This window comes from Panthera tigris, chromosome B3, assembly GCF_018350195.1.
Source record: "Panthera tigris isolate Pti1 chromosome B3, P.tigris_Pti1_mat1.1, whole genome shotgun sequence".
In the NCBI taxonomy this organism is placed as follows: Eukaryota; Metazoa; Chordata; class Mammalia; order Carnivora; family Felidae; genus Panthera; species Panthera tigris.
Window position 1 is genome coordinate 29,207,047 of NC_056665.1, and position 26,145 is coordinate 29,233,191.

Here is a 26,145-nt window from a genome sequence, read left to right on the forward strand (position 1 = left end):
TTTAGAAATTAAATATTTCTAATTTTATAAATTAGAAAATATTTTTTACATAAAAGATAAAAATACAATATATCAAAATTGGTGGGATGCAGCTTAAGTAGTGCTTAAGAGGGAAATTTATATATTTAATATTTATATTTAAAAATAAACAATACATGGGGTGCCTGGGTGGCTCAGTCAGTTAAGCACCCGACTTCAGCTCAAGCCATGATCTCACAGTTCATGGGTTCGAGCCCCACATCGGGCTCTGTGCTGACAGCTCAGAGCCTGCAGCCTATTTCGGATTCTGTGTCTCCCTCTTTCTCTGCACTTCCCCCACTCATGCTCTGCCTCTCTCTCCTTCAAAAATAAATAAACATTGAGGGAGGGAAGATGGCGGTGTAGGAGGATGCTGGGCTCACCGCGCGACCTGCCGATCACTTAGATTCCACCTACACCTGCCTAAATAACCCAGAAAACCGCCAGAGGATTAACAGAACGGAGTCTCCGGAGCCAAACACAGACGAGAGGCCCACGGAACAGGGTAGGAAGGGCGGCGAGGCGGTGCACGCTCCACGGACTGGCGGGAGGGAGCCGGGGCGGAGGGGCGGCCCGCCGGCCAGAGTCCCTGAGTCTGGCAGGCAAAAGCGGAGGGGCCTGACGGACTGTGTTCCGACAGCAAGCGCGACGTAGCGTCTGGGAGGTCATAAGTTAACAGCTCTGCTCAGAAAGCGGGAAGGCTGGAGGACAAAGGGAGGGAGAGCTGCTGAGCCCCCGGACGACAGAGCTCAGTTTGGTGGGGAACAAAGGCGCTCGCCAGCGCCATCTCCCCCGCCCATCCCCCAGCCAAAATCCCAAAGAGAACCAGTTCCTGCCAGGGAACTCGCTCGCTCCGCGCAAACACCCAACTCTGTGCTTCTGCCGAGCCAAACCTCCGGCAGCGGATCTGACTCCCTCCCGCTGCCACAGGGCCCCTCCTGAAGTGGATCACCTAAGGAGAAGAGAGCTAAGCCTGCCCCTCCTGCCCCCGTGCACCTTGCCTACCCACCCCAGCTAATACACCAGATCCCCAGCACCACAAGCCTGGCAGTGTGCAAGTAGCCCAGACGGGCCACGCCACCCCACAGTGAATCCCGCCCCTAGGAGAGGGGAAGAGAAGGCACACACCAGTCTGACTGTGGCCCCAGAGGTGGGCTGGGGGCAGACATCAGGTCGGACTGCGGCCCCGCCCACCAACTCCAGTTATACACCACAGCACAGGGGAAGTGCCCTGCAGGTCCTCACCACTCCAGGGACTATCCAAAATGACCAAACGGAAGAATTCCCCTCAACAGAATCTCCAGGAAATAACAACAGCTAATGAACTGATCAAAAAGGATTTAAATAATATAACAGAAAGTGAATTTAGAATAATAGTCATAAAATTAATCGCTGGGCTTGAAAACAGTATAGAGGACAGCAGAGAATCTCTTGCCACAGAGATCAAGGGACTAAGGAACAGTCACGAAGAGCTGAAAAGCGCTTTAAACGAAATGCAAAACAAAATGGAAACGACGACGGCTCGGATTGAAGAGGCAGAGGAGAGAATAGGTGAACTAGAAGATAAAGTTATGGAAAAAGAGGAAGCTGAGAGAAAGATAAAAAAATCCAGGAGTATGAGGGAAAAATTAAAGAACTAAGTGATACACTAAAAAGAAATAATATACGCATAATTGGTATCCCAGAGGAGGAAGAGAGAGGGAAAGGTGCTGAAGGGGTACTTGAAGAAATTATAGCTGAGAACTTCCCTGAACTGGGGAAGGAAAAAGGCATTGAAATCCAAGAGGCACAGAGAACTCCCTTCAGACGTAACTTGAATCAATCTTCTGCACGACATATCATAGTGAAACTGGCAAAATACAAGGATAAAGAGAAAATTCTGAAAGCAGCAAGGGATAAACGTGCCCTCACATATAAAGGGAGACCTATAAGACTCGTGACTGATCTCTCTTTTGAAACTTGGCAGGCCAGAAAGGCTTGGAACGATATCTTCAGTGTGCTAAACAGAAAAAATATGCAGCCGAGAATCCTTTATCCAGCAAGTCTGTCATTTAGAATAGAAGGAGAGATAAAGGTCTTCCCAAACAAACAAAAACTGAAGGAATTTGTCACCACTAAACCAGCCCTACAAGAGATCCTAAGGAGGACCCTGTGAGACAAAGTACCAGAGACATCATTACAAGCATAAAACATACAGACATCACAATGACTCTAAACCCGTATCTTTCTATAATAACACTGAATGTAAATGGATTAAATGCGCCAACCAAAAGACATAGGGTATCAGAATGGATAAAAAAACAAGACCCATCTATTTGCTGTCTACAAGAGACTCATTTTAGATCTGAGGACACCTTTAGATTGAGAGCGAGGGGATGGAGAACTATTTATCATGCTACTGGAAGCCAAAAGAAAGCTGGAGTAGCCATACTTATATCAGACAAACTAGACTTTCAATTAAAGGCTGTAACAAGAGATGAAGAAGGGCATTATATAATAATTACAGGGTCTATCCATCAGGAAGAGCTAACAATTATAAATGTCTATGCGCCGAATTCCGGAGCCCCCAAATATATAAAACAATTACTCATAAACATAAGCAACCTTATTGATAAGAATGTGGTCATTGCAGGGGACTTTAACACTCCACTTACAAAAATGGATAGATCATCTAGACACACAGTCCATAAAGAAACAAGGGCCCTGAATGATACACTGGAGCAGATGGACTTGACAGATATATTTAGAACTCTGCATCCCAAAGCAACAGAATATACTTTCTTCTCGAGTGCACATGGAACATTCTCCAAGATAGATCATATACTGGGTCACAAAACAGCCCTTCATAAGTTTACAAGAATTGAAATTATACCATGCATACTTTCAGACCACAATGCTATGAAGCTTGAAATCAACCACAGGAAAAAGTCTGGAAAACATCCAAAAGTATGGAGGTTAAAGAACACCCTACTAACGAATGAGTGGGTCAACCAGGCAATTAGAGAAGAAATTAAAAAATATATGGAAACAAACGAAAATGAAAATACAACAATCCAAACGCTTTGGGACGCAGCGAAGGCAGTCCTGAGAGGAAAATACATCGCAATCCAGGCCTATCTCAAGAAACAAGAAAAATCCCAAATACAAAATCTAACAGCACACCTAAAGGAAATAGAAGCAGAACAGCAAAGGCAGCCTAAACCCAGCAGAAGAAGAGAAATAATAAAGATCAGAGCAGAAATAAACAATACAGAATCTAAAAAAACTGTAGAGCAGATTAACGAAACCAAGAGTTGGTTTTTTGAAAAAATAAACAAAATTGACAAACCTCTAGCCAGGCTTCTCAAAAAGAAAAGGGAGATGACCCAAATAGATAAAATCATGAATGAAAATGGAATTATTACAACCAATCCCTCAGAGATACAAACAATTATCAGGGAATACTATGAAAAATTATATGCCAACAAATTGGACAACCTGGAAGAAATGGACAAATTCCTAAACACCCACACGCTTCCAAAACTCAATCAGGAGGAAATAGAAAGCTTGAACAGACCCATAACCAGCGAAGAAATTGAATCGGTTATCAAAAATCTCCCAACAAATAAGAGTCCAGGACCAGATGGCTTCCCAGGGGAGTTCTACCAGACTTTTAAAGCAGAGATAATACCTATCCTTCTCAAGCTATTCCAAGAAATAGAAAGGGAAGGAAAACTTCCAGACTCATTCTATGAAGCCAGTATTACTTTGATTCCTAAACCAGACAGAGACCCAGTAAAAAAAGAGAACTACGGGCCAATATCCCTGATGAATATGGATGCAAAAATCTCAACAAGATACTAGCAAATCGAATTCAACAGCATATAAAAAGAATTATTCACCATGATCAAGTGGGATTCATTCCTGGGATGCAGGGCTGGTTCAACATTCACAAATCAATCAACGTGATACATCACATTAACAAAAAAAAAGAGAAGAACCATATGATCCTGTCAATCGATGCAGAAAAGGCCTTTGACAAAACCCAGCACCCTTTCTTAATAAAAACCCTTGAGAAAGTCGGGATAGAACGAACATACTTAAAGATCATAAAAGCCATTTATGAAAAGCCCACAGCTAACATCATCCTCAACGGGGAAAAACTGAGAGCTTTTTCCCTGAGATCAGGAACACGACAGGGATGCCCACTCTCACCGCTGTTGTTTAACATAGTGCTGGAAGTTCTAGCTTCAGCAATCAGACAACAAAAGGAAATCAAAGGCAACAAAATTGGCAAAGATGAAGTCAAGCTTTCGCTTTTTGCAGATGACATGATATTATACATGGAAAATCCGATAGACTCCACCAAAAGTCTGCTAGAACTGATACATGAATTCAGCAAAGTTGCAGGATACAAAATCAATGTACAGAAATCAGTTGCATTCTTATACACTAACAATGAAGTAACAGAAAGACAAATAAAGAAACTGATCCCATTCACAATTGCACCAAGAAGCATAAAATACCTAGGAATAAATCTAACCAAAGATGTAAAAGATCTGTATGCTGAAAACTATAGAAAGCTTATGAAGGAAATTGAAGAAGATATAAAGAAATGGAAGGACATTCCTTGCTCATGGATTGGAAGAATAAATATTGTCAAAATGTCAATACTACCCAAGGCTATCTACACATTCAATGCAACCCCAATCAAAATTGCACCAGCATTCTTCTCGAAACTAGAACAAGCAATCCTAAAATTCATATGGAACCACAAAAGGCCCCGAATAGCCAAAGTAATTTTGAAGAAGAAGACCAAAGCAGGAGGCATCACAATCCCAGACTTTAGCCTCTACTACAAAGCTGTCATCATGAAGACAGCATGGTATTGGCATAAAAACAGACACATAGACCAATGGAATAGAATAGAAACCCCAGAACTAGACCCACAAACGTATGGTCAACTCATCTTTGACAAAGCAGGAAAGAACATCCAATGGAAAAAAGACAGTCTCTTTAACAAATGGTGCTGGGAGAACTGGACAGCAACATGCAGAAGGTTGAAACTAGACCACTTTCTCACACCATTCACAAAAATAAACGCAAAATGGATAAAGGACCTGAATGTGAGACAGGAAACCATCAAAACCTTAGAGGAGAAAGCAGGAAAAGACCTCTCTGACCTCAGCCATAGCAATCTCTTACTCAACACATCCCCAAAGGCAAGGGAATTAAAAGCAAAAGTGAATTACTGGGACCTTATGAAGATAAAAAGCTTCTGCACAGCAAAGGAAACAACCAACAAAACTAAAAGGCAACCAACGGAATGGGAAAAGATATTTGCAAATGACATATCGGACAAAGGGCTAGTATCCAAAATCTATAAAGAGCTCACCAAACTCCATACCCGAAAAACAAATAACCCAGTGAAGAAATGGGCAGAAAACATGAATAGACACTTCTCTAAAGAAGACATCCGGATGGCCAACAGGCACATGAAAAGATGTTCAACGTCACTCCTTATCAGGGAAATACAAATCAAAACCACACTCAGATATCACCTCACGCCAGTCAGAGTGGCCAAAATGAACAAATCAGGAGACTATAGATGCTGGAGAGGATGTGGAGAAACGGGAACCCTCTTGCACTGTTGGTGGGAATGCAAATTGGTGCAGCCGCTCTGGAAAGCAGTGTGGAGGTTCCTCAGAAAATTAAAAATAGACCTACCCTATGACCCAGCAATAGCACTGCTAGGAATTTATCCAAGGGATACAGGAGTACTGATGCATAGGGGCACTTGTACCCCAGTGTTTACAGCAGCACTCTCAACAATAGCCAAATTATGGAAAGAGCCTAAATGTCCATCAACTGATGAATGGATAAAGAAATTATGGTTTATATACACAATGGAATACTACGGGGCAATGAGAAAGAATGAAATATGGCCTTTTGTAGCAATGTGGATGGAACTGGAGAGTGTGATGCTAAGTGAAATAAGCCATACAGAGAAAGACAGATACCATATGGTTTCACTCTTATGTGGATCCTGAGAAACGTAACAGAAACCCATGGGGGAGGGGAAGGGGAAAAAAAAAAAAAGAGGTTAGAGTGGGAGAGAGCCAAAGCATAAGAGACTGTTAAAAACTGAGAACAAACTGAGGGTTGATGGGGGTGGGAGGGAGGGTAGGGTGGGTGATGGGTATTGAGGAGGGCACCTTTTGGGATGAGCACTGGGTGTTGTATGGAAACCAATTTGACAGTAAATTTCATATATTAAATAAATAAATTAATTAATTAATTAAAAAAAGCTGAATGAATGAAGACAAAAAAAATAAATAAATAAACATCAAATTTAAAAAAATTTAAAAATAAACAATAGAGGGGCACTTGGCTGACCTAGTCAAAAAAGCATGCAAGCCCTATGCTGGGTATAGAGATTACATACATACATATGTATGTAAGTAAACAAACAAACTTTTTACAAAATTTTAAAAATAAACAATACAAAGTTGATGAAGTAAAGTTCTACTTTAGGAGCAAGGTAAACCCAAAGTAATCACAAGGGAGAAAATTAAGAGAGAAAAAAATCGACTAAAAATAAAAAAAAAGACAATGAAAACAATTAACAAAGCCAAAAATTGGTTCATAAAAATTGGTATAGCTGCTATGGAAAATAATTTGGCAGATCCTCCAAAGGTTAAACATAGAGTTAACATATGATCCAGCAATTCCAGCCCTAGATACACATTCAAGAAAAATTAAAATACAGGTCCACACAAAAACTTACACATGAATGTTCATATCTGCACTATTCATAATAGTCAAAATGTAAAAACAACCCAAATGTCCATCAAATTATGAATGGATAAATAAAAGGTGGCATATCCACATAATGGAATACTATTAACAATAAAAAGTAATACTATGACATAGATAAACCTTAAAAACATTATGCTAAATGAAAATAAAAAACATAAAAGACCACATATTATATAATTCTATTAACATGAAATATCCATAATAGGCAAATAAATCTACATAGACAGAAAGTAGAATGTTAGTTGCCTTGGCCTGGGGGAGTTGGAGAAAAAAACAAAAACAAAAACAAAACACCTATGCAGTTTCTTTTGGGGGCGATGAAAATGTTCCAGAACTAACTGAGGTGATGGTCGTATAACTGTGACTGTACTAAAAGCCACTGAATTAAACATTTAATCAGATGAATTGTATGGTATATGAATTATACCTCAGTAAAGCTATTATTCTAAAATAGTTGGATCAATGAGATTAAAAAAAACATTTTTTTTAACGTTTATTTATTTATTTTGAGAGGGAGAGCATGTTCATGGGTTAGCAGGGGAGGGGCAGAGAGAAAGGGAGAGAAACAATCCTAAGCAGGCTCCACACTGTCAGCAGAGAGCACTACATGGAGCTTGATCTCACAAACTGAGAGATCATGACCTGAGCTGAAATCAAGGGTTGGATACTTAACCAACTGAGTCACGTACACAACCCTTAAAAATTTTTTAGAAACTTTTCACTAGACTGATGAAGAGGTGAACAAAAAAGAGAAGACACAAATTACAATTGCAGAAATTAAAGAGGACCTATCACTTCAGAAGATCTTATAGACAATAAAAAGCAATTAGAGCAGTATCATAAACACCTTTATCTAATACGTTTGACCACTTAGAAGAATAGGGCCAATTCCTTGAAACATATCACTTAGTCAAACAGACTCAAAATAAAATCGAAAATCTCAATAGCCCTAAAACCATTAAAGAAATTGAGTCAACTCTCAAATACTCCACCAAAGAAAACTCCGGGCCAAAATGACATCACTACTGAATTCTATCACATTTAAGACAAAACAAAGCAAATACAATCTTACACAAACTCATTCAGAAAATAGAGCAGGAGGGAACATCTTTCAACTCGTTTTATGAAGCCAGCATCATGATGATACCAAAATTAGACAAGTATTTTCATTTTTTTTAGACAAGTATTTTTAAAAAAGAAAGTTGCAGATTATTTTGATCAAGACAGACCTCAAAATCCTCAACAAAATACTGGTCAATCAAAACCAGCAATATATTAAAAAGATAACCTATCACAGGGCACCTGGGTGGCTCAGTCAGTTGAGCGTCTGACTTCAGCTCAGGTCATGATCTCACTGTTTGTGGGTTCGAGACCCACATTGGGCTCTGTGCTGACAGCTCGGAGCCTGGAGCCTGGAGCCTGCTTTGGATTCTGTGTCTCCCTCTCTCTCTGCCCCTCCCCGGCTCGCGCACATGCTCGCGCTCTCTCTCTCTCTCTCTCTCACACACACACACAAAATAAACATTAAAAAAAATTTTTTAAAAAAGATAACCTATCATGATCAAATAGGGTTTATCACTATAATTCAAAGTGATTTAACTTTCAAAAATCAAAACTGTAACTCATCATATTAACAAAATAAAGTAGGAAAAAACATGATCATTTCAGTAAGTGTAGAAAAACGTTTGACAAAATTCAACCACCATTCATGGTAATAACTCTCAACAAATTGGGAATAGTAGGGAAGTTCCTCAACTTGATACCATTAAGAAAATAAACAGGCAAGCCACACTTTGGGAGAAAATATTTGCAAAATATATCTGACAAGAAGGTTATACAATTACATAATATAACTATATATATAAATATATATAATATCAACATCTCAGTAACAAAAGACAAGCAATTCAATAAATAAGGGCTAAAGAGTTAAATGGACACTTCTTAAGGAAGACATGTGAATCCCCAAAACACAACAGTGTTCATCATGATTAGATATCAGGCAAATGCAAATTAAAACCACAATAAGGTACCACTGCACATGCACTTGAACAGCTAAAACACCAAATGTTGGTAGGTAAAAATGAAGAGCAACTGGAACCCAAATACATTGTTGGTAGAATGTAAAACTGCACTTTGGGAAGAAATGATCCAGAAAGGGGTGTCAGAGTCCAAGCAAAGTGGGAAGAGTATCTATATAGAAGGACTGTTCAGTGCAGAGTGTCAGAGCCTGAGCAGGGCAAGGAGGGCATCTGTGCAGGGTAGGATATTGGGAGGGTCCAGGTTTTTTACAGTGGGGTAAGGGCATTACAAAAGATAAAGGGAGAGAACTGGAATTGACTCTGTGGTATTAGACTGGAATTGGCAGTATCAAAGTGAACTACAGTTTTCTTTTTTTTAATTCATTTTGAGACAGAGCTCCCAAGTGAGCAGGGGAGGGGCAGAGAGAGAGGGAGAGAGAGAATCGCAAGCAGCCTCCACACTGTCAGCACACAGCCCAATGTGGGGCTTGAACTCACAAACCATGAGATCATGACCTGAGCCAAAATCAAGAGTCAAAATCAATGCTTAACTGACTGAGCCACCCAGTTGCCCTTACACTTTTCAATATATAGAGACTGATTCAGAAATACAGATGTAAATGTGTACTGTATGTAATTATGCATGTGTGTTTGCCTACACATACACACAGTTATATACATTCCCTAGATTTTTTCACTGAGAGGTCTTGGGAATAACAACATCCCAATAGCAATGAATGCAACTAGCAGCATCCAGATGTTGCCTACAAAATACTATTCTTCGTTAAAGGGCACCAAGACTCATTGGAGAAAAGACAAATTCCAGGCTGGGATAGGAAAAGTACAAAATGAGCCTGGAACATATTGTTCTGTTAGAAAGTAAGAAAGGGCTCAAAGAATGATGGGAACAGGTCAGAAAAGACACAGGAGCCACCATCTCAAAGAGGCTCTCACTGGCCAAATGTGGGTCAATGTATACAATAATGACAGAGGTGGGGCTCAAACTCACAAACCATGAGATCATGACCTAAGGTGAAACCAAGAGTTGGACACTTAACTGACTGAGCTACTCAGGTACCCCATGAAAGACACTGGAATTTGAATAAAAACCTAAGAAAATATCTGAAAGACAATGCTGGATTTAAGAACTGCAAAGCACATTACTGAGACCAAGAAATCCACAGATCTTGTGAGGAGGACACGTTCACCATGGTAATGGCTAACTGCCTAGATACACTGAATAGAACATAAATCACTGAGATAGTTATTCAGTAAATTATACATATATATATAAAGTGTACAAATATAAACACATACACATACACACACTTTTTATCTCCATAGAATTTTGGATGGCATATTTTATTGCAATACTTACTGGTGCTACTATTTTTCCCGTCTGTCCAACTTGCATATCATTGGGAACAAAGCCAGCATCAACAGCAGCACGAGAAGCACCAACTAAATGGGGAAAAACATATTTGTCATTTTTTTAAGCTCTTATTCCACTGGTCGGGATATTCACTAATAAGTGTATTAGAAAGACACCAACAAGTACAATCAGAAATTTATTTTATAAAGGCCTTGTTTAAAAAAAAAATCCTCCTGTCACTGGTCAAAAATTCTAAAATGAAGTACTAGTGCATTTTACACACAAAACTTCAAGAAATGCCTTCTATTTATACCCAAGGATTTAAGATTTTAAATTTGGCTGAAGTCCTCTGCTTGCTTTATCAAAAAGACATTCAGGCGTTCATAAAACATACATTATAATCTGTTTGGCATGCCATTATATAATGGTCCTTTATGCAATAAGTTCAAATTTTTTTTTAAGATTTTTAAAGTTTATTTATTTATTTTTTGAGAGAGAGTGAGCATGTGCACACACAAGTTGGGGAGGGGAGGAGGGAGAATCCCAAGCAGGCTCCGTGCTGTCAGACACATAACCAACTGAGTCACCCAAATGCCTCAATAACTTCACAACTTTTCCTTTTCTTTAAAATTTTTTTTTTAATGTTTATCCATTTTCGAGAGAGAGACAGAGACAGAGCACGAGCGGGAGAGGGGCAGAGACAGAGGGAGAGGCACAGAATCTGAAGCAGGCTCCAGGCTCTGAACTGTCAGCACAGAGCCTGATGCAGTGCTCGAACTCGTGAACCGCAAGATCACGACCTGAGCCAAAGTCTGACGCCCAACCTACCGAGCCACCCAGGTGCCCTGACAACTTCACAACTTTTGAAGAAAGGTACTATATCATTATTTCCTATGATCAGAAAAAGACAAGTTACGTATAACACAAGATAAGTTTTAACCAATATCTGCTATCTAAAAAAAAAATGAGAAGTTAACTAGCCTTCTATCCTCCTTCATCAGGAGTCAATAAGGAGCCCTGTACTTGGGAATAAGGTCACCGCTCTCACAGTAGGGGTTGAATGACCCTCCGATCCTCTTCATCTTCATCTACAGAGGACAAGAGGAAGTCACAAATAGTACTCCTCACTACCTCCTAATGCTCAGTCTCAACAACACTACCTAGATCAGTGATGACTGATCACATCCTGCCCTTTACTTGCATAGTCACTACAACAAGCCCCAGACTCAAAGGTTATCCTTCATAACCCACACACTAATCTCCATAATGCCCTGCATACGTCCTAATCTTCACCCATCTTCCTATTTGTCTAGATGCTCCCTGAGGACAATGATTCCCCTGCAATCCTCTCCAGCAGATGTTATCTGCCACCAACTTCATACCACTGGGCCTATAGGCGGGCACCTCATTGATACCCTCAGAAAGTTTTCCCTCCTTCCTCCTTAAAAGCCTTCAGCTTTGAATCTCATGTCATCATAATCACCCACGTATTGCTGTGTCATCTATCAACCACTAGGTCAATCTCCTTCATTTCTCAATGATTTTTAGCTTCTGGGTCATTGTCACTTTCTCCAATACTAGTCTTAATTCTTGAAGATTTTAATACCTGGCTTCTTGGTTCCTTAAACAACTCTCCTGCAGTCATCTCTGTCCTCAGCCACACCCATGGTCATATCCCTCAAACTTTCAATTACCAATCCCCTGACAATTTCCAATGTCTCTCTGTGACCTACTCTTTCCAGCTGACTCACTTCATACCCAACTCCAACAATCCTCTGACCTCACTGGGATCTACATTTCTATTCACTGTCCCTCTCTCCCACTGTGTTTGCTCTTCTTTACCCTAGCTTAAATTCTACGATCAATGACTCTAATCACTTAGTTGCATACGCCTGCAATTTCCTTGCCTTCCTCTTAAATCATCACACCCAACTGGAAAAAGCTCCATCTCTGGTTAATTGATTAAACAACCTCCCTTACCTTTTCCATACCTGTCCCCCTGTAGTTCAGCATAACTGGAGAAAAACACCAACACCAAGCTGTGCTAACTGGGTTTTACTTTAAATAAATAGGCCTTAATTCTCTCACTCTTTCCTAAACTATAATTTCATAGTTTTCCTTCTCTCATTAAACTTCCAATACTCTTTAACATCATCACTCTCAGCTGATGAGCTTGCTTCTTATTTCACTGAAAAAACTGAAATAATCACAAGCAAACTTTCACATGCTTCAACTAACATACACCCATAAACTTGAAGCTGTGACCAACATTTTTTGTGGCCTACTTAAGGACATCACTGCAGCAACTCTCCCTTCCCTCTGCTATATGATTAATTTTTCCCTCTCAACTGGAGCATTCCCATCAGCACAGAAGCATGCTATTATTTGTCCCCTCTTTGTAACACCCTTGTTGGCCCCATTCCACCCCCCCCCCCCCCCCCCCGCAAATAATGTTCATTTTGCTGTTCTCCTATACAGCAAAATTTCTCTAAAGAGCTGTCTGTACTCAGGGCTCCTGGGTGGCTCAGTTGATTGGGCATCTGACTTTAGCTAAGGTCATGATCTCACAGTTTGTGAGTTCAAGCCCTGCATCAGGCTCTGTGCTGACAGCTCGGAACCTGGAGCCTGCTTCGGATTCTGTCCCCGTCTCTCTCTGTCCCTCCCCCACTCTTACTTTGTCTCACTGTCTCTCAAAAATAAATAAGTGTAAACAAAAAATAAAAAAAAAAACCTCTCTCTCATAATATATATCCAATCTGTCAGGAAATCCAAGTGGTTCTTTACCTTCAACTATATATCCCAAAACTATTTCTCCCCACATCCATTGCTACTAACCTTATCCAAACCACACATGTCTCTCACCTGATTGAAACAGCCTAATTGATCTCCCTGTTAATGCACTTATTTCCCTATACTCTGTGCTCAAAACTGTAGCTAGATGTGACTCAAAACAGATCATGTGACTCTTCTCAAATCTTTCAATGGTTTCCCATTTCATCCAGAGAAAAACAATCTCTTTACAAAGGCATGGTCTGGTCTATTACCCCCAATCTTGTCTCTTAACTACTCTTCCTTTTTGCACTTCCCATTCCAGCCACACTGGCCTCCCTACTATTCATCACACAGACCAGACATGCTTCTGCCTTAGTCAGGCCCTTTGTTACTTTACTGGTCCCTCTACCTGAAACACTCTCTTTCAGATCTCATGGCTTGCTTCCTCACATCCATCAAACCTTTGTTCAGATGTCTCCTTCTTAAGGCTTCCTCTGACCACCTTATTTAAAACTGAAACCCTCCCTCTCCAAACTCCTCCTCCTCATCCTTTTCATAGCGTTTACTACCCTTAATTTAATATACTATTTACTAATTTATTTTGTTTAGTGTCTGTGGTAGGCAGAAAAACAGCCCCTCCAAAGATATATTCACTTTCTAATCCCCAGAATCTGTGAGTATTAACAAACATGGCAGCAGATATGATATAAAATTAAGGATCTTAGGAGAAGTTGCCTACCCTGAATTATCTAGGTGGTCTCTAAATGTCATCACATGTATCCCTCATTAGAGAGATACAGAAGGAGATGTGAGACAGATACACAGAGGAGAAGGTGATATAAAGACTGAGGCAGAGATTGGAGTGATGCAGCCACATGCCTAGAAATGTCAGGGAAACCTCTAGACACAGAAATGAACAGATTGCTCCCAGAGTGTGGTCCTGCCAACACCATGATTTCAACACACTTCACACTTCTGGCCTCTAGAACTGTGAGAGCACAATCTTCTGTTGTTTTAAGCCACCAAGTTTACAGCAATTTGTTACAGCAGCCACAGGAACCTAATACAAAGTCCAGTCTCACCCAATACAAACATAACTTTGCTTATTTTACTCACTGTTATTTCCCTAGCTCCTAAAATAATGCCTGACATATGGCAGACACTCAATAAATATTTCTTCAATTAAAGAATAAGTGAATGAAACACCCTCAAATAACACCATCTGATCATAAAGAGTCAATATCGTGCCTTTATTCAGACAAAGCCATTACGGTTTCTATGAGTACATATATAAATATATACTCATATAAAAGCATAGGGAAAACCTAGAAAGTTATACACAAAACCCTTAAATAAGGAAAGACAGAATGGAGACTTTTTTACAAAAAAGAATATATTCATGTAATAGTTCTATCATTAAAAACTAAAATATTGCCAATTTTCTGACTTTTCAAAAGACATTCCACTCTGATCAGTACATTTTTAATACGTACTAGCTTTTCTATAAATGGTTAACTACAATTCTTTTTTAGATGTTTATTTTTGAGAAAGAGGGAGAAACAGAGTGAGAGCAGGGGAGGGATAGAGAGAGGGGAAACACAGAATCTGAAGCAGGCTCCAGGCTCCGTGCTGTTAGCACAGAGCCTGATGTGGCACCCAAACCCACAAAATGCGAGATCATGACCTGAGCCAAAGTCGGACTCTCAACCAACTGAGCCACCCAGGCGCCCCTGGTTAACTACAATTTTTAGATAATGTTAACTTCTATTTTTAGGAGAGGTTTATATTAGACTACCAATAAAGAGAAAAGCAAGGACATTCCTGAATCAGAAGTAGGCACTAAAGCTGACATTAAAAAAAAATTATTTAATAGAAAAAATACAAAGATTTGGCAAATATAAGAGTGTGACATAAATAATTAAAAAGCATAAGGATACCGTCTCCACAATGAATGCTACTTGGAGACTAAGAAAAACCATTTCAGAGAGAAAAGTCAAAACCAGAGAAAGCAAAATAATTTGCAGCCTTGAATGACCTCTGTATAAATGAAATAAGGAAAAAATATATCCAACAAAAAAAGAATATTTTTCTACCAAAGAAAATAACCTTACCTGCAGCATGTAGTTGATCTGCCAAATCATACAACAACTTAAAGTTCTCTCCATTCTTCAAACCCCGGCCTTGTTGAAAACAGATGGGGGAAAAAAAATTTAACTAAACCTAAACTCCATTCCATAAAGAATACACAAACTCCATTCTATACAGCTACAGAGATGACTTGTGCCATGCTCCCCCTGGTGCCAGAGATACAGATGTGCAATAAAGAGCCCAAAGTGGGTTATCAAGCTCATGATTTCATTTTAATTGCTAAAATGGGAATAATACTTGCAACTTACCAACTTGTTACATTTGGAAAAAAAAAAAAAAAAACCCTATGCTCCTCTAAAATGAATACTAATAAAATCAAAGTATTTTAAAATCAAAGTATCTTTTAAAATTAATAAATTACAATAATCTACTTACCACCAGATATCACTACTCTGGCCCCAGTTAGCTCTGGTCGATCACTTTTTGTTAATTTCTGGTCAAGCCATTCTGATATCCCTACTGGGGAAGTACTTGATGCTGTATATATTGATACAGATAACAAAACAATGACCACGAGTTAAAGTTCAATAATAGTAATTTTTAAGATAAACAAAGAATTAATTCCATGAAATTGAAGTTTGTTAGTTACTGTGAATTTTTTGTGTTCATTTCATTCTCTGGGATTTTTGGAAAGAATTCAAGGGACTGGGCTCTAGCTTTTACCTTATCAGCTACACGACTTTTGAAAAGTCATTTACTTCGCTGAGTCTACTACAGAACTGGAATGACCCTCTCTTTATGGGGTTCAAATAAGATACTGTATACAGTAAAGAGTAACATCCTCTAAACATTTACTTTTTTTTTTTAATTTTTTTTTAATGTTTATTTATTTTTGAGGCAGAGACACAGAGTGTACAGGGGAGGAGCATAGAGAGAGGGAGACAGAGAATCTGAAACAGGCTCCAGGCTCTGAGCTGTCAGCACAAAGCCCAACACGGGGCTCGAACCCACGAACCGTGAGATCATGACCTGAGCTGAAGTCGGAAGCCTAACTGACTGAGCCACCCAAGCGCCCCTAAACATTTACTTTTAATTACATCCTTCCATTACACTGAACCTCTCAAGTACTATAATAGGAAATGGAGAGAAAAGTAAAAAATCCTAACATCAACATAACAGATTAATCTTAATGGACCTTTTCTCTCACCCCTCTGATCTACAAAAACAACTATACTAGTACCAAAAATGATATGAAAAAGGCACGTTACTTTTGTATAAGCTTGGGAATATTACTTAGACTGAGCTCTCAGACACTGTGTATTAGAAATCTAAGCAGAGGCCATCTCTTACTCTAATATAATCCATGAACTAAAAGAAAAACAAGAAACAAAACAAATACGAACTTCAAATGAACACTCACCCTTTTCTGAACTGGCACTACCTCCACTTGTTGCTGCAGCTTCAAAAGATGTTCCTCGGACAGAAAACACCTTCACTTTTTCATCACACTTCACCGTACATAAAGCATTTCCTGAAATACACAATTTATTTTTAAAAAAACACTCATGAGGGGCGCCTGGGTGGCGCAGTCGGTTAAGCGTCCGACTTCAGCCAGGTCACGATCTCGCGGTCCGTGAGTTCGAGCCCCGCGTCGGGCTCTGGGCTGATGGCTCAGAGCCTGGAGCCTGTTTCCGATTCTGTGTCTCCCTCTCTCTCTGCCCCTCCCCCGTTCATGCTCTGTCTCTCTCTCTGTCCCAAAAATAAATAAAAAACGTTGAAAAAAAAAATTTTTAAAAAACACTCATGAAAGACATGTATTCCTTAGAGGTTAAGAATTTACTTCATGAAAACAGGGAAGAAATAACTGTGGACCAATTGTTTTCTACCTCTACTAAGTGCAGGGAAAAGGACCATAACACTGAAAAAACTGATCAGTGGATATTTGTATAACCTTGGATGTTTTTAAAAGAAGGACAAGTTCTGACCTGCCTGGAAGTAAGGAACTGGAATAGACTAGGCAGCCACCCTAATAAGGCATGGTCTTCCTAAAAGAAATATAAACAAAAGCTTCCTTCTCCAAAAACAATCCATAACTCAACAACATTAGCTGCAACAACTTAAGACTGAAGCCACTATGCATGCTAAGAGAGGAAAATAAATGAAAATATGATAGGGTATTAAAGAACAAGAGGTGTGATATGCCAGGATTTTAAAAGAATTTAAGACATTTCTTATGGATTAGCAATCACGTAAGAGTGACCTAAACTTGACTAATATTTCCCCTCAAACTACTAAAGACGAAAGATCTAATTTGAGAACTAACCATTAAATTGAAACACAGAACTTCAATCAGAAAGAACAAAGAGTTCATTGCTTTCTCTAGCCCCACTAGAGACCAGAGTGCTTAGAAGATCAATCAACGAAAGAGACACTGAAATGAATTTCTTAATGCAGATGGAAATGGAATAGAAGCAGCAAAGATTAAGAATACTATTTTTTTTTAAATGGAAAAGTTTTGCTTCTCCAGGTGCCACTTACAAAATGTACTGAACAGTGAATCTAATCTTTATTGATGATTGGAAAAATCTCGTCACTCTGTAAACTGAATAACCAGGCAGGAAAGAAAAGTGCTCTGGATCTATCAAACAGAATGAAATGTCATGGTCTAGTATCAATTCTAAGATTAAGGTTTTTCTCAGAAACCTTTAAGATGGTCCATTTAAAGCAAAGGTATGGCTTGTTTTAAATCCTATCTTCATGCTGGAGAGGATGTGGAGAAACAGGAACCCTCTTGCACTCTTGGTGGGAATGCAAACTGGTGCAACCATTCTGGAAAACAGTGTGGAAGTTCCTTAAAAAATTAAAAATAGAACTACCCTATGACCCAGCAATAACACTGCTGGGAATTTACCCAAGGGATACAAGAGTGCTGATGCATAGGGGCACATGTACCCCAATGTTTATAGCAGCACTTTCAACAATAGCCAAAGTATGGTAAGAACCTAAATGTCCATCAACTGATGAATGGATAAAGAAGATGTGGTTTATATATACAATGCACTACTACTTGGCAATGAGAAAGAATGAAATATGGCTATTTGCAGCAACATGGATGGAACTGGAGGGTATTATGCTAAGTGAAGTAAGTCAGCCAGAGAAAGACAGATACCATATGTTTTCACTCATATGCGGATCTTGAGAAACTTAACAGAAGACCATGGGGGAGGGGAAGGGGGAAAAAAGTTACAAACAGAGAGGGAGGGAAGCAAACCATAAAAGACTCTTAAATACGGAGAACAAACTGAGGGTTGATGGGGGGTAGGGGAGGGGGCAAGTGGGTGATGGGCATTGACGAGAGCACTTGTTGGGATGAGCACTGGGTGTTGTATGGAAACCAATTGAACAATAAATTATATTTTTAAAAAATCAAATAAATAAATAAATAAATAAATAAAATCCTATCTTCAAATTAATTTCTGCTTTTAAAATTCACCAAAAGTTATTATGTTGATTAATTATTTTCCTTGGGTACTCACCTGCATAAATAGTTCTCACAAATGTGTCAGGTGATTTGATTGCAATGATATCAGAAATTGGAGCAACATCAAGTTTGGCTGCTATTCTGGGCAAAAGGTTCTAAAAGCAAAATAAGCAGTGAATTACACACATACATACTTATGGATGGCTATCAACTATCAACAATAACATTCTCTAAATGCATATTCTGTAGAAGTTTTAATTCAAGTATTTTATATTTCATATGCATCTTTAGACATACTACAACTTCAAGTACAACTTTTTGGATAGTCTTTATGATTAAGTAAAAGTCTTCCTCAAAAAATTAAAAATAGATCTACCCTGTGACCCAGGAGTAGCACTGCTAGGAATTTATCCAAGGGATACAGGAGTGCTGATGCATAGGGGCACTTGTGCCCCAATGTTTACAGCAGCACTTTCAACAATAGCCAAATTATGGAAAGAGCCTAAATGTCCATCAACTGATGAATGGATAAAGAAATTGTAGTTTATATACACAATGGAATACTACTTGGCAATGAGAAAGAATGAAATATGGCCTTTTATAGCAAGGTGGATGGAACTGGAGAGTGTTATGCTAAGTGAAATAAGTCATACAGAGAAAGACAGATACCATATGTTTTCACTCTTATGTGGATCCTGAGAAATTTAACAGAAGACTATGGGGAAGGGGAAGAGAAAAAAAAAGTTAGAGAGGGAGGGAGCCAAACCATAAGAGACTTAAAAACTGAGAATAAACTGAGGGTTGATGGAGGGGTGGGAGGGAGGGGCAAGTGGGTGATGGGCATTGAGGAGGGCACCTGTTGGGATGAGCACTGGGTGTTGTATGGAAACCAATTTGACAATAAATTTCGTATTAAAAAAAAGATTAAGTAAGAGTCTACCATTACTCTAACTACATTAAGAGTTTTATGAGTTTTACAGTAATAAACCACCTTAACTCAGTAAGTTGAATTGTAAGATATGATATTCACTTTAATGAACATTACTCACAAAGTGTGACCCTTGTGGATTACTTAATTTAGGTAAGATAGAAAAATATTTAGAGGAGTAGTAAAATTCTCAAATACTGAAAAAGATTAGACATGTATATATTTAATGTATATGAAAGAAAAAGTATCAAAGCAGACATTTACACCTTTTTAAAAATCAATATTGCAATAAAAAAGATCAAAACTCACCTAAATACCCATCAACAAGGGATAGGTTTATAAATTATAGCTCATCCGTATAATGGAATCCTATGTAACCATATGAGAAAGGTGAAGCACAGCTGTATAATATGTACAGAAGCAACAAAAGTAATGTATATTCTTTTCCTTGTATATGCACAGAACATTTCTGGAATAGATATGTGTGATAACTTTGCCCTCACTAGCAGGGATCATTGGGAAAGCCATGATTTCCCCAAAGTCTCAGTTACGTCACCTCACAAATAACAGGAAGGTAATTCCTAGCTTCTAGTCTAAAATTCTATGACTCTAGGGCTCTAAAACAGAGTTAGTTAGTGAAGACTGAATGTCCATACTTTCTAGACTCAAAGGTTTTCTTAGATGATAACATCATCTAAGTGTAATGAAAAAAGTGAAGTGCTGCTTTTATCACACAAATAGAAAGCTGAATTCTACACTGCTTTCTACAGAGCTTATTCCAGGGTATCTCCTGAACTTGGTACATGAAACCATCTCCAGGAGGCAAACTCTCACTATAACAGTATTCAACTTTCTCTCAATTCCATCCCCAAACCGTCTTTGTTCTCTAAGAATTCTCCCGGGATTACCCACTTGCATGTAAAATTACACTACTTAATTGGCACTAACATGTGGTTAGTTTTAAAACAATTTTAATATACATACTATAATGATTCATGACTAAACTCAGAAGCACCCCGAGGGTAGAGGTTTTGTGTCTTCTATTCCTCTTGGGTCCCTACCCTACATCTGATAAGCAAGCAGTTCTATATATATTGATGCTAACAAGGGTTGACAGCCTGAGTCAATTTTCCTCCTGTCATATCTCCCAACAGGAAAGATTTTCTAACTTTCAGTTTATTTTTACCTTCATTACATAGCAGTTCTCCTTCAACCATGACAGAAGAGCCACTGAAAAGTACCACAGTTTATAAAACCACAATTAGAAAAATTAACATCTCTTAGAAAATGAAGCATTTGGGAAAACAATTAAAATGCCATTAAATATACTTCTAACTTGGTAAATAAGTTTAGAAGATGCCTACTTTTAAAATAAATCAAGTTTGACAATATTTAAAGCCTGCTTCAGTAAGTAACTCTTCTTGAAATCACCTTCTTTAACTGTTCAGGAAATACTATTGGAATACTGTTATCTGGTCAAGCAAATTCTATTACAAATGTTAGGCTGTGCAGACTGTATCTCTTTTTACAGTTTTAAACTTTCTAAATTGCTTGCATTTTAATACCTTTTGTACCTTCTTATCCCTGTTTTATTTAGCACATCTTGAAAAAAAATTTATCATGGTGCTTAAAGGCTTTATGTTTCTCCAGATCTGATCTTTTATTTAAATGTCCTGACAGGGTAGATGTAAACAGATCTATCTCTACACTGTCCAAACAGCCTTGACCACATGATTTCAGGGAAAGAGATGAAACAACTGTCAGTGTTTTTTCATGTACAAAAGGATGACAGATTTTTAAATTCTAGCATACCAGTATGAAGTATGCAATCTCAAACCACAGTTGGTAAAGGACTATTACAGAGCAGACTGCTCAGCTTCATCTAATGGACTCTTTTTCATTCCAAACCCATTCAGAGGCTATACAGCACCAGCTACTATTATGTGACCCTTGTTCTCAAAACTCTCATATGTTGCAACACCACAATTAAGCTCAGACTATTAAAATCTAGCTAATTAGATGCAACGAATGCCCTTTTTTTGGTTTAACAATATTTTAGATTAACCATCAACACAGAAACTCAAGACTCATGAAATCTGTTTAAATCATCTAGTACCAAATCAAAATCCTCAGATAGAATGGTCCACAAAGATCTTTTACTTCAATGCTCATCTGTAACAGTGGTGAGATGTCAATCTTGACTTAATCTTTTCCAGAGAAAGGGCAACCTACCACAGAGGAAACCCATTCTTTTTTTTTTAACCTCTCTACTTGATAGATCTTAGACATCACTTGATCAAACTACACCATTTTACGTACAAGAAAAACAGACGTCAGGAAGGTAAAATGACTAGCCCAAGGTCATATATGTCTGTGGACTCACCTTACCTATCAATCACTAAAGTCTATAAAAAAAAACCCTGAAAAATGTATGATAGTCTGCAATGTGATAACCTAATAAAAGAGTAATTGTTTGTTAAACTTGTGTTTACATTGTAGGTGGAACATTGTTACTGCCTAGAAATTCTGTTAACCTTAAAAGAAAAAAATTAGTGAGTTCAAATTGATAATTCTAGAGGTTAAAAACAAACTACACCAATTTACATGAGTTATTCTGCAAGTTCTCTACATGGTTTGCAGTGATTCATGCCTAGAAGCAATACTATATCACAGATTAATATTCACAAACACTATTCATTTCACAAGAAACAAGATCAGTATGTTGGGAGCTCACTGTTAATCACTCAACATGGTTATTTGATATAAGAGATATTTGAATAAGATATCTTATTCCTCAAACTAATATTTTAAAATCAATTACAACAGGGGCGCCTGGGTGGCTCAGGCAGTTAAGCGTCCAACTCTTGATTTCAGCTCAGGTTATGATCTCACGGTTCATGGGTTCGAGCCCCATGTTGGGCTCTGCTCCAGTGGTGTGGAGCCTGCTTGGAATTCTCTCTCTCTCTGCCCCTCCTGTGCTTTCTCTTTCTCTCTCTCAAAATAAATAAACTTTAAAATCAATTACACCAAAATTATGATAGTAAAAGAAAAAAAAGTCAAATCAAGACAATTCAAAAAAGGAAATAAAAACAACCAATAACTATATGAAAAGACGTCTGATCTTACTATCAGAGAAATGCAAAAGTTACAAAATATAATTTTTCACCCATCAGATTGGGGGAAAATGTTAAAATGTATAATACCGGGGCGCCTGGGTGGCGCAGTCGGTTAAGCGTCCGACTTCAGCCAGGTCACGATCTCGCGGTCCGTGAGTTCGAGCCCCGCGTCAGGCTCTGGCCTGATGGCTCGGAGCCTGGAGCCTGTTTCCGATTCTGTGTCTCCCTCTCTCTCTGCCCCTCCCCTGTTCATGCTCTGTCTCTCTCTGTCCCAAAAATAAATAAAAAACGTTGAAAAAAAAAAAAATTAAAAAAAAAAAAAAAAAAAAACGTATAATACCAAGTGCTGGCAAGACATCCTCTTAAGACAGCAATTTAGCAATATATATCAAAATTTTAAAAGCACACAGTCTTTGACCCAACTATTTCACTTCTAGAGCTCTACTCTAAATAAATAGCAGCACATGTATACAAAGATGTATGTACAGGGACATTTATTTACAGTAAGGCTTAGAAATGCAAAAAATTAGAAGCAACCTAACTGTCCATCCTTAGCTAAATATTGAATATTATGCAGCCACAAAAAAATGAGACAGACATGAGCAAATATTTTCAGGACACATTCTTAAGTAAAAACCACCAGTCTCAAAATAATTCATGTTATATTATCTTAGGAGTAAAAAAAATTTGTACAGGTATTACAATTTCAAAATCCACAGCAGCAGGACTAAAAGAACGTACAATTGTTAACACCTGTACCTCTGAAGCGGGAAGAGGGAGCTGGGAAGAAAGGGAGACTTTGATACCTTGCTCTGCTCTGCATACTGCTCAGTACTACATGCACCCTCTATAATAAAAATGTATTTGTGTACAACTAATTTATAATCTTTAAAAGTAAAACAAAAACTAAAAACAGCAGATTAAGAATGGGATAAAAGGGAGCTAGAATACCCATGGCCACAGAGAGAGCAAGAACAACCCACTGACAAATTCTCTTGGGCTCCCACTTAGCTTCCCCCTTTTTTAAAACTTCATGCAGATAACTAACTGCCCGACAGCACATTCTTTCTTCAGACATATCACAATGCACATGATCAGATTATAGTTTTCTTTACCCTAAGGATGTTTTCAACTACCACACAGCCATTACCAAATCCCCCAAGTAAACTGAATTTGGCCTTTGTAAATATCTATCAGCCACCCAAATAAACCATTGCTTAAGATGGGTTACGACTACAATGACATTCACACACACACAGAGACAGTTCAACATTGTTTTTAAAGAAAAATAATTTTTAAAAATATCCTAGAGTTTTGTCCATGACAAAATTTGAAACTCTGGAAGTAGCATTCTAATAAATTATGACAAAATCTTGAAAGCACAGAGTTGTCTCTATGACAAAATTTGAAAAGGTGGAGGTGGCATTTTTATAGAAATTGTAACAAAGTCTTAAAAGAATACATTTTAGCAAAACTATTACCATATTAATTCAGAAAGCCAGGATTAGCTACCTAAACACAGTCTGTTGTACATTTCAAGCACAATGAAATCTAATAACCCTTCCAAATAATGACATCAGATTCCACATTCTCAATCTTCTCACCTTTCCAAAGGCAGATGCTCCAGCACAGATGTGTGTGTAATTGAACTGCTTCTGAGTTGCCAAAATTAATGGTGTCAGTTCCTCTAAGAATTAAACACATTTGATAAATACACTTCATAATGTTTTCATATTCTTATATTCAAGTATAATTTAGACATTACACTTTTTCCAATGGAAAAATCTCACCTGGAAGGAGGCCTTTGTATGCATCATGCTGAGCAATCAGAACTTTTGTTACACCTGCTACTTTGCAGAGATCCTGTGCCACCTATAATTAAAAGAGTTTTTAATTATCCATCTAACAGAAAGATAGATACAAATAGAGCCACCACTACAAATACCAACAGAGCATAAAATCTTAAGGGTCAACTATAGAAATTGTTCTTATTAGAAAAAGGGCGACTAGGGGCATCTGGGTGGCTCAGTCGGTTAAGCATCCGACCTCGGCTCAGGTCATGATCTCGCAGTCTATGAGTTCGAGCCCTGCATCAGGCTCTATGCTGACAGCTCAGAGCCTGGAGCCTGTTTCGGATTCTGTGTCTCCCTCGCTCTCTACCTCTCCCCTGTACTCACTTGCTCTCTCTCTCTCTCTCAAAAATAAACAGTAAAAAAAAAAAATAAATTTTTTTTTAATAGAAAAAGGGCAACTTAGGGGGAAAAAAGAAAACCCTTTAACAAAAAACAAAAACAAAACTTAGGCCAACTGATCTTACTACCAACTGACCTTAAATAAAAATTCTTACTTTGAATAAGTATTATCTGGTAAGCCAAAATCAGCACAGCTCTCTATTCAAATTTAATTGTAGATTGTGCCCTTTACCTTTCACTCAATGTAAGTGTTAAATTCATCATTTTAGAAATGGTGAAAATGAGGCAGTGCTTAGGTTCTCAGTCTCACACATACAGTAATAACACAGCCAATATATTTCAGACTCAGGGTTTCCTAGAGGTAAAGAACAGGACCTAACCACATTTGTTTACAGGACACTGTACTTTATTTGATAATAATAATTTCTGCTGTTAAAATTAGTGAATCTAGGCAATAGAAGAAGTCTTATATAATAGTCCATTGTCAACTACTGAGCTCCTGCCCACCTACATCTATTTATCTATGATGAAGCTAAATAATTTTTATTTTATTTCCTCATTTTTCCTGTGTGGAATTATAATTAAATTCTGGGAAAGCATAAAATTTTAACCACTCGGATTTCTTATATATAGAAGATAATTAGAATTCCCCCTTTTAATTGTCTAATTACAGCAAGACTGATTTCTGCTTTAGCAGAGACATAACAATCATATTATGGTCTTGTCTTCTTGTTTACTGATTCACTGATGAGTAGGCATAAAGAGCTATTCCTCTTGCCCCATCAATGGAAGGTAAGATTGCAACAATATTCACTGTTTTCAAGTTTGCAAGAGTACCTCTGCTGAACCAAGAATTCACTGGCAGATCACTGGCAGACTATCTTGTACTATCAAAATTATCTTTTTTACCAGCAAAAACTTCTGGCACTACACAGAAGAATCACTTGCTGCTTTTGATAGATAGTTACAAAAAACTGAAATCTGCCTAGCCGTTAATGGAGTCTCTTTATGCAGATACTGATTATTTTTCTTTCAAATTAGAATGTGACAAAACAATAAGAATGTAACTAAAGAGAAGATTATTTCTGCTTTTTCTCAAAATAGTACAAATAAAATAGCATTTCAAATATTTAAAAAATAATATTAGAATAATTATTTAAAATCACAGCCAAAGAATCAAACCCAGAACTTGTATATCTAAAAGCAGGGTGGGGTGTCTGAGTGGCTCAGTCAGTTGAGCATCCAACTCATGATTTCAGTGCAGGTCATGATCCCAGGGTCATGGGATTGAGCCCTGCATCGGGCTCCGGGGTCTGCACTGAGCATGGAGCCTGCTTAAGATTCTTTCCCCTCTCCCTG

At 38.3% G+C, this 26,145-nt stretch overlaps 1 protein-coding gene across 3 annotated transcripts in view; it reads right to left on the reverse strand.

Moving 5' to 3' along the window:
* Nucleotides 1-26,145, reverse strand: part of ETFA (electron transfer flavoprotein subunit alpha) — an 82,225-nt gene that overhangs the window by 39,041 nt on the left and 17,039 nt on the right. For all 3 annotated transcript variants that reach the window (XM_007084629.3, XM_007084627.3, XM_007084628.3), the window contains exons 3-9: nt 24,385-24,466; nt 24,199-24,281; nt 18,606-18,705; nt 16,490-16,600; nt 15,505-15,606; nt 15,093-15,161; nt 10,216-10,298 (exon numbers count right to left, since the gene is read on the reverse strand). In XM_007084629.3, the coding sequence (XP_007084691.2) occupies nt 10,216-10,298; nt 15,093-15,161; nt 15,505-15,606; nt 16,490-16,600; nt 18,606-18,705; nt 24,199-24,281; nt 24,385-24,466 (630 nt within the window). The remainder of the gene's footprint in view (nt 1-10,215; nt 10,299-15,092; nt 15,162-15,504; nt 15,607-16,489; nt 16,601-18,605; nt 18,706-24,198; nt 24,282-24,384; nt 24,467-26,145) is intronic.